This window comes from Scomber japonicus, chromosome 11, assembly GCF_027409825.1.
Source record: "Scomber japonicus isolate fScoJap1 chromosome 11, fScoJap1.pri, whole genome shotgun sequence".
Classification (NCBI taxonomy): Eukaryota; Metazoa; Chordata; class Actinopteri; order Scombriformes; family Scombridae; genus Scomber; species Scomber japonicus.
This window is the reverse complement of record NC_070588.1, coordinates 23,217,310-23,232,440: the sequence shown is the minus strand read 5'-3', so window position 1 is coordinate 23,232,440 and position 15,131 is coordinate 23,217,310. Positions and strand designations below refer to the sequence as shown.

The 15,131-nt window shown below is 40.8% G+C and overlaps 1 protein-coding gene across 2 annotated transcripts in view; it reads left to right on the top strand.

Annotated features, from left to right (window-relative positions):
* The window catches only part of fgf14 (fibroblast growth factor 14), a 101,791-nt gene that overhangs the window by 55,516 nt on the left and 31,144 nt on the right, over positions 1–15,131 (top strand). Inside the window, exon 1 of one of the 2 annotated variants that reach the window (XM_053328484.1) lies at positions 10,697–10,889. The exons of the other annotated variant lie outside the window; for it this stretch is intronic. Coding sequence (XP_053184459.1) covers positions 10,697–10,889 — 193 coding nt within the window. Of the gene's footprint in view, positions 1–10,696; positions 10,890–15,131 lie in introns of those variants that run through there. 2 annotated transcript variants of the gene reach the window in all.

Here is a 15,131-nt window from a genome sequence, read left to right as displayed (position 1 = left end):
ATGTCAGTGTTGATCACAAAACCTTTCTTTTAGGGAAAAAACGAACAGAGCAACATGATGATTGAATTCTCTATGCAGAGCAGTTTGCATCTCCTGTAATCCTGCAGCAGAGTCCTGCTGAGCTCTGCACTGCTCTCTAGTGGTTGGAAAGTAGTAAAGCAATTTGTAAGAAGTAAAGCAATTTAAGCATGACCAGATGATACCCTGCAGCGTCTGCATTTTCATTATGATTTCAATACAATGGAGGTGCAGATTATGTGAAGTTGGCATGGCACATACAGTACAGTAGAAAGCATGTAACGATACTATGCTGCACCAGAAATGTAGAAAATAAAATGGATAATGAGCTGGAAAAAAACAGCAAATGCACTTCTTTTTTTCTGACTAAGTCTTCAGCATCTTGACAAACACACTATTCAGCAAAATATATTTCAAGTTTATAATTTAGCATCTAACTTAGAGATATTGTACCATGACATTATAACATTTACACTGTGAGCAACATGATTCAACAGTGAATCCAACAGTGGGTTGCTTTTTTCTGTAAGAGGCTTCATGTTCATCTGCATAGTTATTATTGTGATATTTTGACATTTTGAAGTGGCAAATCATGTATTTTCTGTCTTCTTTATTATTACAGTTCATATAGTCATATCTTCACTGAATTCCAATGAGTTAATATAGCAAGCTAGCAAGTGCTGCTCTTTTTGCTTGTCTTGAAAACAAAAGTATCCTCAGTTCTTATTACATATAGCTTGAGGACACATACACACACACAGGCTGCAATGCTCACAAAATCCGATATCAGAATATATGAAAGTACCCCAAGTTGTAGCTGTAAGATTCCTCATATTTTAATTTGTCCATGCAAATGACTTCAGTATTGTTTATCTCTGCTTATTTCTCTTTGTGTAGTGTTCACACTATGAAAATCACATTACAGTTTGGTCTCTGACACATTTCACTGATATTTGGTCCACAAGTCTAAATATAACTGCTTTTTTAGAAATAATAACACTGTTTATCATCCCTTTGCACTTTGACATTAAGTGTACATCCATATGAAGGGTATGTGATCTGCATTACCTCAAACTACAGCTGTCTTACCTTATAGAGTGTTGTTCCGTCAACATGATGAACTGGTTTTGCTGTACAGTTTGAAGGACCATTTCTTCTTCCAAGATGAATCTTCTCTGTATTTTTACATAATTCAGCTTATCGGTTTGTTTGTTATCGGCTCCTTGCCAAAACCTGGGATCATCTCTTAGGTGTGTGTATTCAAATATGTGGATGTGACAGTTTTTTGTGTGTGTTATGGAGTGTGTGAAGGCGTGTGAAACTAACACAGAAATTAAGGATATTATGTATGAAATCAAGAGTAGAATGCAGGATTACAGCACAATGACAACATGCTGTTCCTATTTAGAGGCAAAATACTATGAATATGCAGTGGTGGAAGAAATGCTCAGATCCTTTACAGTACTTAACTAAAAGTGCCAATACTTCATTAAAAGTAAAAGTACACGTACTTCAAAATTGTACTTAACTATATTGCTTGAATTACTTTCCAACACTGAACATATGTGTACTGTTGTCTTAAACTAGCAAACCTAAACGTCTGCTAAATGGGATCAAATCTAAAAGAGAACTACTGAACAGTAACACATTGTCTTGAATCGTCCTTCTGTGTAATTTGGATGCAGTCGGACTTCATCTTGTGTGTTAGTTTTCACACAAGGGACCACAGACTAACAATTACCTCCCTGTGGTACCCCTCTGATACAACTGAGTGCTACCGAGGGACACGTGAAGTATTTCAAGTACTGGGAGCTATGGTAACATTTGATCTGTGACAGTATTAATGGGTGTCTGAGTGTATGTGTGTGTCCAATGTCTTCTGGTTAATGATTGCTGTCACACTCCAGTATTAACCCTGTCACTTCAGACTAATCACTGGACTCCTTGTCCCCGTCACCTCCATTAACTCCCACTCAAACACACATATTTTTTTCTATAGTGACAGGTTATCATCTGTTTTTTTCTGACTTTATTTTCATGACCAAAAGGGTCATGGCGGCCACAGCGCGGCCCCAGCTAATGACGATTAGTGTCATAACTTTGGTCATTACAGACATCATTAGTGTTTCATTGTCTCTTGGGGAAAACGTTATTGCTGCTCTCAATCAGAGGTGGCTAAGGTCCCATTCACACACTGTCTCATTGGAGATCTATGGTGCATATCATATGAGCATACTTTAATAGACCTCTACGAAGGAAACATTAAAACATGAGCAATGTGAAACACACTTATCAGTAACAGTATTTCACGGAGGTGTAATTTTATGGTTATGGCTGGGATACATTTCATTAGAAAGAGAACATTTGTCATGTTTTCTCACACATAGTGTATGATTTACACACTAGTTTGGTTTTGTAATCACCTTTTTCACTACAGTAGCTAATACATACATGTAATGCTCCATTAAAAACTATCTTTAAATGAACATTGAATCAAATAACTGTCTTCCTGTAATGTGAAAGGATGTACTGATAATACCAATCTTAATTAAAGTTTGCAGATTTTTGCAGCATTCAGCTGTTTTAACTCCTCGTTTTGGCCTCTGCTTGCCCCTAAACTTGTATGGTTGCATTTTTTGCATATTGTTGAATTCATAATTATATCTCGGCCTGGCATCGGCCCTCATTACCATTCTATTAAACTTATGAAATATGCCCAGGATCTTTCCATGCATCAGAAAATTATTAATATTGAATACATCTATGCATTTACATGTGGGTGCACGCAGTGAGTCTACATGCTCATGCAGCACTGAGAAACACAAAAAGCATGCCTATACTCATTTATACACACACACACCAGATGTCCTTACAACAGCAACAAGATGAAAAATACATGAAGTTGCTTTTGTTAAGGTTTGTACTAATGCTCAGCTTTGTCTTGATTAGGGTTGAGGGTATCAAAGTGTAGTGTTAGGATAAGAATAAGTCAGTTTACCTCATATGGTCTGTCCAAAGCTCTCTTCCTTGTTCAGGCTATTTGATTTGATCCAGAGAAAACCTGCTTGTGTAAAAGTATTTGTCAAGTGTGTGTGCCTGGTAATTTGACAGTGTGCAGGAGCTGTCAGTGGATATAATGCTATCAGACATAGCCGAGGATTATGATGGACCTGTGGGCTTCTTACGCTTGCATTCACATCAGGCTTCATCTGTGGACTGCAGCTTGACAGAGAGCCAGCTTTTAAAAAAAAAAAAGAAAAAAAAAGTCACTGTCCACACCTGAAGGTCAGTGGCTACACTGTTTATGTATTTGGAGAGAGAAGAAAAACAGGAAAAATACCTTCTCTTAACAGGGTTTCTTTGTTAAGTTGAATCTAACCTATACTGGATTGTGTGTTGCAGGCATAACCAAACAGATGCATTTAACATTCACAGGAGCATTTACAGACCTGATTTTCTTCATGACACATGTCTGAAGTCACAATCGAAACTTCGGTCTGACCTGATATCACCCTTATTACTATTCTATGAAGTTTTCCACCACTGAACTACACCTAGGCCCTTCACATGTATCAGAAAATGATTAATATTAATGTGCACACCTACACTCTGTGGGTACAAACTTTACTTACCTGCACGTGAGACACACAAAATAAAGCATGCACACACACACACACACACACACAAACACACACACACACACACGTGCACTCTCATACATCCATACGCACTCACTGTCAGCCTTCAGCTCCGGAAGCAGGCCTTGCCAGAGGGGTTTGGACTAATTGATATTCTCCCACACTGCCCAGGGCTTCTCCAAGGAATCTCACTCTGCAGTGGTGCTGACAAGGCACATTCCATCACTGCTGCAGACTTAAAATAGGATCAAAGGATGGGGTTGTGTGTGTGTGTGTGTGTGAGAGAGAGAGAGAGAGAGAGAGAGAGAGAGACAATGTGTGTGTATTGGACAGATAGAAAGAACAGAGAGGATGTGTGTGACCAGCATGTTGACTTCTCAGTGCATTGAGACAGTGTTGCCCTGCCTCAGCCACAGTCTCGCTCTCACTCTTTATATTTGTATGCTCACATTAGTGCCCTCAAATATCCTCATTTTGCATAATTCCAAATAATGCACCATGAGTGTGTTGTTTGTGATTCAGGCTATTATTCAGCAGTCGACCAATCACTGCTGGTGAGAGGCTGTGGTTAATCACTGCCACTTGTATCCAATCCCTCTCCTTCCACTTGCTGCAATCAGGTGCTCTTTAAAATGAGCAAAATCCGGAGTATGCGGCAGCCAATTGACCTTTCTCTTCAAAGTTATTGTTATCAGGAAGACCTAATTATGTCGTTTCATTAGCCTTATCACCACAAAAACTCACAGTTCGGTCAAGAAGCTGCTATGAGACCCTCAACTTAACATCCAATCATTCCTCCCCACGAGCCATCCTTCATACTATGCAGCCTCTCTCTTATTTGTTAACTCTCAGTGGCAGTCATTAAATGCATGGCAGTTGATTGTGTTTCATGTTGTAACTCAGCAACATAAGCATTAAGTCATCTTCTTCTTGTGTGTGTGTGTGTGTAATCTGGAAGGAAGCTATTTCTGAGTGGCGCTCCCAGTTTGAAGCCCCTGTGTTTCATTAATGTCTCCGTTGGGGGGCTCTACACCTGAGATCCATTTTAATCTCAGCCCTTGGGGAGGGGCAACACTCTGTCACGCACACAACAGAGAGACATATTGTAACGCGGCTATACATATTCTCAGGTGGCATATTTAATACACCTCGCGGCGATTATGTGATGTACATTTAAATGATTTTATGACGCTTCACATGAGATGATGGACCATTTATTTAAAGGCCTGTGAGCAGAGGCTTAATGTATCAGCTGTGCCACTCACTTGGAACCAAATCTCTCAAAGGTTGTTTTCATTTCAAATATATTATTCATTGACAGTGTTGCATTAGCTGTCTGGTTGGCAGAAGAGCAACACTTAAAGATTGCTTCTCACTTGATCACTTAAGCTAGCTTGTTCATTCACCTGTTATCAGTGTGATGTAAGAAACCTGCAGAAATGAGGGGCAATAGTCACGAGAGAGGCCCCTCCTCTGTGAAAGCATTGTTTTAAAAGCCTTGCACATCTCTAATCTCCTCACCCTCTACTTTCTATTCAAGACGCCATCAGTTACTTTTCTGTTCACAGTCAGAATCCATGGCCGGCAAATTCTTTTTCATATTTTTCTGATTGTCAACAAAACTTATGTGCAAACCAACAATGAATGAATCATACACACAAATACTGTGTGTGTATCCAAAGCCTGATTTTATTTGAGTTGAAGTTCTTTAAGAAATTCAAAATCACCAGCCTCATCCTCAAAGGTACTGTACAGCTCTTCACTGAAGCTACTATATGTGTTTCCACAAATGGGAAAATATTTAAGCCCAAGTTTCTTACAGCTGCATCATTCCATCAAATTGAAATATGTTATTCTTTTTTGAAAACATGTTTTCCTTCAAAGTCCAGCCTGACATATTTGGTATTTTTGGAAAAACTTGAGATCTAAACCCAATTTTTAAAGAAAGCTTTGTGGCTTTGAACAATGTTTGGCTGCACAGCATGAGTTTGTAATGATTACCTTGTTGGCAAGCTGCTTTCTGTTGAGGGTTTGAACTGCTTTTGAGTCTCCACAGCTTTTAACATGATTACGTCTTTTATTATGTTTATTACACATATTTATTGAAGGTTTAAAATGTATTCATGTTTTCCTTTGTCCAGATATTTTTTGTTTTTGTAGTCCATAAATAAAATGGCTTTGCTTGACTATAACTCTGAGTAGACACTGATCAACACTATTAAAAGGGAACATTCACTATATAGTGATTATAGATGAATAATTAACACAAACCTTTGTCTGGACATTCAATATTCAAAAAGTCTGGGCCATATCTCTATAAAATGTGCTATGTGCTGTATGTTCATGTTCCTCATAACATGAATCTTAATAACCCCCTGACCTTTCTGGCCCTCCTCCAGGGACCCACTACGCAGCCTAATTTGTGACCACTTACAAAAGCTCTCAATTTTCATTGTACGTCTCCAACTCTTGATGTGAACAACTCTATCTTAGCTTGCTGATTAGCTTGTACAATTAGACTCATGAAAACAAATGAGGCACACACACACACACACACACACACACACACACACACACACACTCTCTCACACTCATGCAATCCAGACACACACACTGTAGAATACCCATGATGCATAAGCAGGCTCTCTAAGCTTTTATAACTCCAGTAGATGGACTTGTGATATTCATTGATTAAACAACTGAAGCATGGGGGGGAATAGTGGGATAAAGGAGCAAAAAAAAATGACATAAATCCTAGCTAAGCAAAATCGTTACTCATTTCAAATTAAATTAACTTTACGTCTTTTATTATGCAATGTAATTTGATCCTGGCAAGTTAAGCTTCTTTTATTTCACTGGGCCTGAGAAGTGCTGAGTCTCACTCACTGTTTTCCCTATCAGGATGGGTGATAAAAACACATGGCCCTGAAGCAAAGTAATAGCAATAATCAAATGGGTTGTTTATCCTAGTTCCATTGGGTGACATTTGTTGTGCCTGGGCAGCAGGACATCTAACTAACAGTAATGTAATTTCCGCTGAGGAGATTAGATTAGTATGTTCTGACCTGATGAGGCTGTGGCTTCACAAGTCTGCATCAAATTCTGCTCCATTGCATCTTAGCGCGTTTGGGTCTCCATGGTTTTCCATATAGGTTCAGTTTGGTATTATTATCTCTGGTACTGCGTCAACACTGTATTTGCTAATACAGGAATACAAGCTGATATGCCTTGTGTTTCACCCATGTGTCTTCTCTGTAACTGGCTAATTTCTTGCAAATTAGACCCTAAGGCAATATTTAGTCTCAGGCAAAGTGTCCAAATGTGTTCCCCTAACTGTCTTTCTCCGTGACCCAACTTAAAGAATGCCTAAGTGCCGAAAGTGTCTGTGAACAAATTAATGTGAACAGCCCGGGGCAGACTGTCAGTTCACCGTAACAATGTTAGGTCCTCGAAGGAGAAGTATAAATGGGACATTAGAAGTCACAAGAAAAAGGTCTTGGCTTAGAGGGCTTTGGAATGGGACTGCCATGGACTCTCATACATTCACATGTAGGAGGAAAAAAAATGTAGGTATGTGCGCCCTTGTTTTGCTATATGAATGTAGATTTGTGCGTTTCACATGAATTTTTTTTTTTTTGGTGTGCTTTGTGACAGCCCTGCATTGTATTTGTTTGCATTCTCACGGATTATATTCATGCTCCTCCGGGCTTGTGCATGTATAGCAGCAGATAAGTCCATGTCTGTGCTATGTGTGGAAAGCTTGTCTGACCATCCATGCGTTCAGCCTCATACTGTGTGACTGAGAATGTAAAAAAAAAACACAGTGCAAAGCTTCCTCTCCTCCTCTAGTATTATCCCAAACATGGATCCAGCCCAAAGCGGTGTATTCTGTGCTTTGCTGGAGTGCCACATTTGGAGAATTTATGAGGAGGGGGGAAGGGGGGGGGGGTTCTTTTTCTGTGCAAGCAAAACAACACTGATGAATACCTTTGTGGCAAGACAGAGAATAAGAGATAATGCTGCTGTAAACAGTTTCTGATTCTAAAGTTATCTTACCATTTACCCCCACAATTCTTTTAAACTTTTTTTTTTTTGTGTGTCACATTCTTATACCAGTGTGTTTTTAGTGTTAGGCTGGGGAGGCTGTAATCATCACCATCTTGTGAATACAGATAACTGTTTGTAAAAAAGTGATTAAGTGTATCCAGCTGTGTTAGAATGACTCAACACGCAGGATTATATCCCATCATTTAGAGCACTCCTTTATTTCACTGTTCAGCTTTGATTGTATTCGAGCAATGCAAGTTCCTCTAATCCTTGATGGTTATAATTGAAGAAGATCGATTATCTACACTACAGTATGTGAGCAGCACAGAAGCCCCTCTCCCTTTCACAACTGCTGTGTGTATGTGAGGGACCATTGTTGGGCTGACAGTGTCCGCTGCTGGTTGGAGCGTTAACTGCAGTGCATCCTACAGCACTGCGGAGCGGGAGGCTTGTGAACAGCCACGGGACATAAACTCTGTATGCACCTCATCAGCTCGATACAGAGGATTGAGATCAGTGCAAAACAAAAAATCCGCCTAACCATGATTACACATACTAAAGCATGATTTTATATGCGGATTAACCATCTAGACACCTTTTATAAATGCTTGATAAACCATCTATAAGGTAGTATGGGTGCGTTTTATTTCTATAGGCAGTATTATTTTAGTCGCCATGCAGGGACACCGCTATCATTCCGCCGTGCTTGCTTTAATCTCTTCCCACGCCCTCTTCCTCTGTGATGGGAATGGATGAATAAGGATGCCCCTGTGTAGTTGTGCATCTGTCAGCTCAATCCTATATTCATACATCCGTACAGCTGGAAATCAACAGGTGAGTCTGGCGTACGGAGAGCGAAAGCAAAGCACACCAGGGCTATGCAATGCGCCGCTCCTCCTGTCCCCTATGAGCCCATTCGTTTAATTACAGCCACAAACAGCAGATGGCTCTCTTGAGTTTTAATTTTTGCGGCTGTGATTGAGACTTGGAAGATATTCATTTAGAAACAAGGCTCAAACGTGTTGTCTTACACGGGGTCTTATCGTATAGAACCTACCTGTCCTTTTAAGAATCTAAACAGAGGAACAATAGGTTGGGTGGGGTGGAACATTAAGAGTGCCCCTACCCCACCCCACCCCCCTCACCCACACACTCACACACACTTGTGGTTCATATGAGACCTCCTGCAGTATGTGGTGTACATGCCAGTAAAGGCTATTTGAGTGGAGGAAACGTTTCCCTCTATCACTGTTCGGTGCTGAAATACTGGCGCTGTCCTTGGTGCTGAAACCGCATACAGAGTCAACGGGGCGCGCAGCCTGAGGGGTTTGCAATTAAAACAATTTGCCCATTTATCACACAGCATGTGCAGCAACTAGTATTTCCCCTCTGGTGTTGTGGAGCATAAAGTTATTATAGGCTGTAAGGATTTCTATTCACAATATGAAGATGTGACTGTAACAGTGGGGTGAACATTACATTTTTTTATTTTTTATTTCTTACCACTGTCAGCTCAAAGTCAGTTTAATCCAATAATTTAGCCACATCAACAAAAAAAGAGAGTGTGTTTCATAGCTTCTGTCTAATTTGCAAATGTGTTGCTTCAAGAATGAAATCGTAGCATTTAGTGGCAGCATTCAGACCAGCTTGCTCATTCTCCTTATAGCAGCTTTCTTGTTGGAGAGGGAGGGAGTGGGGGAGGGCACCCTCTCCACTCAGGCGTGTACTAACGAGTGGTTAGGACTTGTTGATGGGAAGGATTTGTTGATCTGGGGGTACATAGACAGAGGCGAGTGACTACCACTGCCTATCGGGCTGGGGTTTTTTTCTTTGAGCGTGGGAAAATAAATGTGCATTATAGCAGTGCCGGTATACTTTCCTTATTCCCATTACGCGCCGGTCGTCATACATGCATCTCTCACGCCGTGGGCTCTATTGGAAAATCCACTAGGTCGAACAGTTTTCTGATCACCGGGGGGGTTTAACTTTATATATTTGTATGCAGCTTGTCACACAATGCAGACGTCATCTCCACAGGACTCAGATCATCTTTGGTTATGTTTTTTTCTCCCTGGCTCCTCTCGCGCCCAACCGCCTGTGTTGTGATTGTGAGTCTGTTTTTTTTTTAATAAAAAGAACTGCTGAACGGAATACAGAGGAGAAAATACGCTTTAAAAAAACGCTATCCTGCAGATCGTCAGGTAGTTGGAATATAAGTTTGCATTCATTTAGCCTTTTATGCGTTAATGTGTAACTACAGCATACGGTTGCGTATTTCATTGCATCCCCCTAATGTGTGACTGTTGATCAGTCATCGCAGGGTCCCTGTCGCGGATTGCCTCTTGCAAACTTGGAGTTCGTTTCGCCCGGGCTGCTGTTTCTTCACTCGGGTGGTGATCTTCGTAGGAGGCGCCTGATTGCTGGCGGCGCACATGCACATGCACAGGCGTCCCCACAGCGACTTTTGATAGAGCAACCTCGTCTGACACAAGGAGGAGAAAACGGAGGGTGAAAGGAGGAAAGAGTGCGCGAATTCTCTGTGAGGAGGCTGCCGCCGGTTTTGGACATTTAAGGAGGCGATGCCACTGAACGTGTTTCAGACAATGAACAAAAACACCAGTGTGCAGGTATGAATAATCCACTGAAATCTCGGTCCGCGTGAGTTTGGTATAGCTCCTCATCAAGACTATGGTTACAGATGCATGTATGGAATTACGCATGAACTGATCTCATTTTTTCCATCATGTCCAACAATTTTGCGGGTGATGACACAGACAGCTGTTTCAATATCGCAATTACCATGTAGTGTTTGGACAAAACAAGGAAAACAGCTCTTTAAAAAAAATCAAAATTGACATTTGACATCACAGAACGGACCACTTAGCCGCCACTATGGGACTGTGACCCGGGCTGAGAGCTCTTGAGAGGCGGCTGTTTGTGTAGTCTGTGCTCCGTGTGCAGACTGGACCTGAGCAGTTGTGACATTTTGAGCCATGGCTGCTGCTATCGCAAGTGGGCTGATCAGACAGAAGAGGCAGGCACGGGAGCAGCATTTAGAACGGCCCTCGACCAACCGACGGAGAAAGAGCCCCAACAAGAACAAGGGGCTCTGCAATGGGAACCTGGTCGACATCTTCTCTAAAGTGCGCATCTTCGGCCTCAGGAAGCGGAGACTACGGAGACAAGGTGTGGGAACTTTAGTGTGCAAAGTGGCTGCTGTGTTCGCGTATCGCATTGTGCATTCAGTGTTAACGTCCATACATCCAACCACTGGTTGATAGCTCTAATTAGGCCTATAACTCATAATTACATGTGGTTAAAGCACACAAGGTGATGATGAATTAATAATGAAGGCTATACTTAATATAACATGCCAAATTGCACCTGCGTGCGTAAAAAGTTCAAATATGGGGAAAACATTGTATTGTATTGAGCAGTAAGTCAGGAGTCTGTGGGTTTGGTTGGAAACACGAAACCTGCGTCTGATTTACATGCAATCCCAGGTAGCTGTCAGGCTCCTGACGAGTTGTACCAAATGGTTTGGACAGGTTTACCCAGCTGTCACCTCGGCAATGTGGAAAGGGCCCGATGGTTATGAAGCACATACACCATTCGCTGAACTGCTTAGTACATAAGTACAGCACAAGAGCAGGAAATGAAATTCATTTATATGCAAGCAAAAAGGTCAATATCTCCCACGGAATGGAGGTTAGGCCTCTCAAACATCATCTTTTCTCTCATCATTTTACAAATTCGTGGGCCACTGGCCTCTTATTGCTCAACTGATATTCGTTCCACTTATGAAAATGCCATGAACGGTTTTTTTTCCATCTAATGTGGCAACCTGGGATTGTTAAAGAGCACTGTCAACAATTATTTCACAGTTGGACTCAGTTGCAATTGTGCGGATAAAATGAATTAGGATAATTAATTTAAGAAAGAAATTGGTCCAATTATTTCCCATTCTTAGTGAGTAAATGGAAGGTGTCTGCTGCATGTTCCTCTTAGAATCATCAGGTATCAAACCTGTTGCATCACACATATAACTCTAACTCATTTAAACAGCCTCATGTGTTTAGAATTTGATGGCAAATTCACATTAACAATGCACCTAGAAGCAATGTCAAGTCTTTCATCTGGTGGACAAAGAGAACCATTTTGAAAGCTGAGTCTCTCTCTTGTCTCTTGTATTTGACTTTATTAATATTGGAATTAAACAATACTCCCCTAACTTACCCTTAGAGATTACATGGATTGAAATGGCTTTGATATAATAGGATCTATATGATATTACATAGAGGACACATCTGGACATGGGTCAGCGTGTATCAAAATGGCAGGTTATAATCGGCTATCCTCCAGGCCTGTGTTTCTTTCCGTGTGTGTGTGTGTGTGTGTGTGTGTGTGTGTGTGTGTGTGTGTGTGTGTTTGTGTGGCTGTCTGAATATTTGTCTAATTGTCTGCCCTCCTCTGTCACCTCTAAAATAGCTTGTGGCGCATCTGTTTTTTTTTATTTGAAAACCTCAGTTGTGTCCAGAAGCTCGTACAGATCAGGGGTGTGGACAGATGATGATGGTGTGTGTTTTAGTATGTCACAAATAAACATGAGAGTCAGAAATGTGTATGGCAAGTCAACCTGCACTGGCAACCCTGATATGACTTAACAACATCACACCTGGAGTGGCCATTTTATAGAGCAACTTCTCTCACCATGAAATAGAAAAAAAAAGCACAAGTGTTGCTGAACTGTGTCAGGAGGCCTCCAAAAGCATGACCCCACTGCCTGGTGGCTGGTGGATGAGAAAAACTCCCATGAAAATTGAAATAACATAAGGGGGGAAACCTGTTTGTCCTCATTTTAGAAGCACTAATGGGAACATGGGCAACAGTTTTCTCTTGCTTTCATTTTGTGTTATTTGTGATTTAAAGCCTAATGGGAATATACCTCATTAATTTCACCCTCACATGAGAATTAGGAAAATCTTTACCAAGTGATATCAGACTCACCACTCCCCACCTCTTCTTCTCCTCACCCCTTTTGTTTTTCTTTGTTTTCTATTATCACAAGAGCACACAGCTCAGGAAGAGTAATGGCTTGTTTGGGGTGCTTAATTGAAACCCCAGAAAGACTTTTTTTTTTGGTAAGTAAATAATACCAAATGCACCACCAATCATACGTGTTATGACAACACAGGTAGACATGCACAGTTGTCATTACTGGGCGACAGCTGAGCCTGCAGAGAATAGAGCAGCTTTTCTAAACAGACTATGATTATGTATTTGAGTCACAGTCAGAATCCCACTGAGATCTGTCAGAATGAGGGAGTGTATGTTTTGTGTCTGAAATGTACTCTAACACCCAGTATTCCCTTTGGCTTTGATTATTGATCTTCTGAGTGAGACACTAGATTAACCCTTATGGGCTGTATCGATTGGCCCTGATATAAATTGTGTTTTTGAGCATCACAGCATTCTGGTCAAATTCAAAGAAAATATTATCATATCTGTTGACAATCAATACTAATTTTACCCATATTCTTTATTCTCCATTTTGTGTTTGAAATGTTATTATTATGACAGGTAATTAATACAAATCTATAGACCTGTAGATAATGAACACTTTTTAAAAATCAAGCACTGTCTGCGTTGTTAAGTTGAATGCACAGATGTGGTTTCCTGTTCTCCTCCAGCACTTCAGAGAATACACTGGGAACACCTCTTTCTGTTTTCTCTGCTGTATCAGCCGTAATTTCAAATTATTTTGATATCATATGCAGAGCCAGTGATCACGTTGATTTTTTTTTTAAGGGATTAGATGAGTTGTAAATCCTATTACACTCAAACCCAGTAAGTGAGCTGGGGGCGCAGCCAGCTGGGGCTCGTCCGTAATCTCACTGCTCTGGCTCTAATTATCTCTCTAGATTATATCCATAGATCATTAGATCATGTTACATAGATCAGACCGTTAGATTAGCTTACATGATCTAAAAATCCATTTGAGATGAATGCCTCCCTGTGCGGTAGCTGTTTATTTGAGGGTATGTTGACAGCACACAGCAGTGCCTCATCAGTCAGCATTCAGAGCTGTCTGTATCAGATGAGTTATTGTTCAGATGTCAGAGATGTGGTTGATATAAAAAAATGGGAATAGGGTGGTAGTGCTATAGCTTTCCTTGCTTGATCTACTTTTCCATGACAACAACAACAACAGTTAAAAAACACTGGTGGGGTTTTTCCTTCGCAGGCTGGAAAAGCCCTTCTTCTATTCCAGAAACATCCAAAGTGGGTCAGGCAGGGTAGGGCTGACAGCAGTTTACAACTGCTGCTGCAGCTGTGCCCATATGTGTGTGTGTGTGTGTGTGTGTGTGTGTGTGTGTGTGTGTGTGTGTGTGTGTCCTATACTCAGTGCTCTGTTTGCTTTTCACAGAGCTTAACATGTGTCTGTATGTGTGCGCAGACACATGTTCACACAGACACAGAGATGACACACCAGAAAGGTTGTAAGGTAAGATAGGAAGGGGAAGATGGTGCCGCTTTTGAACCAAACAAAAAGAAAAAGGAAATGAAATCATGAAAATCAACCTTTTTAAGAGTTCAGTAATATGCAGAGTGGACTTCTGCTACAGAACAACACAATTTGAGATCTTATGGTTCTGATGCTTGTTGTTTTGCAGGGAAACCCCCTGCTGCTGCTGCTGCCAAACCACCACTCTGTTTCCTTAGAAACAAACAAGTGGCATGTAGAAACACACAAAGCTCCTGTTGTAAAAACGAATACTAGTGGGGTGGGGAAAGTCCAACTTCAGTAGAGGTTGGATAGCTTTCTACTCTATGTTACAGAGAGAGAACATTACAGCAGACTAGGGGAGAGACACAAAGATAAAAGAGACAGGAGGACAGAAGAAAGAAAGCGATTGAGTCAAGGACCATCCACAATTCCACAGAGACATTTTCAAAGCAGTATTAGATTTTAAAGAGTGCTTGCATCATTTCAAGGCATAAAAACACTTCTCTTTCCTCTAGATCTTTGCATTCAGCATTTTTATTTTCCCATGTCCTTTTCCATAGTTTGATCAACAGTTCTCCTCTTTCTCCCTTTTACAAGAGAATATATCACTTATACATAAAGCATTTCATCTATTGACTCGTGTTAGGCTCAACCTTCACGATGAATTGCACCTTTGTAAGAATTAGAGAAACCTATTATGTCACACTAAGGGATGTACTAGAAAACATGAATGTCTAAAGTCAAACTCGAATGCTGCTGGTATTCGAGGACGTCTAGTCATAATGTTCATTCAGACACTCTTGAATAGGATAATGCCTCAACTGCCATATTATTAAGACTTTGCTTCATGTCTTCCTTATGTACTTTAATTACATTTTGATAAATCAGCTACAATGTTACAGATTTCAGCTCAGTCTGGC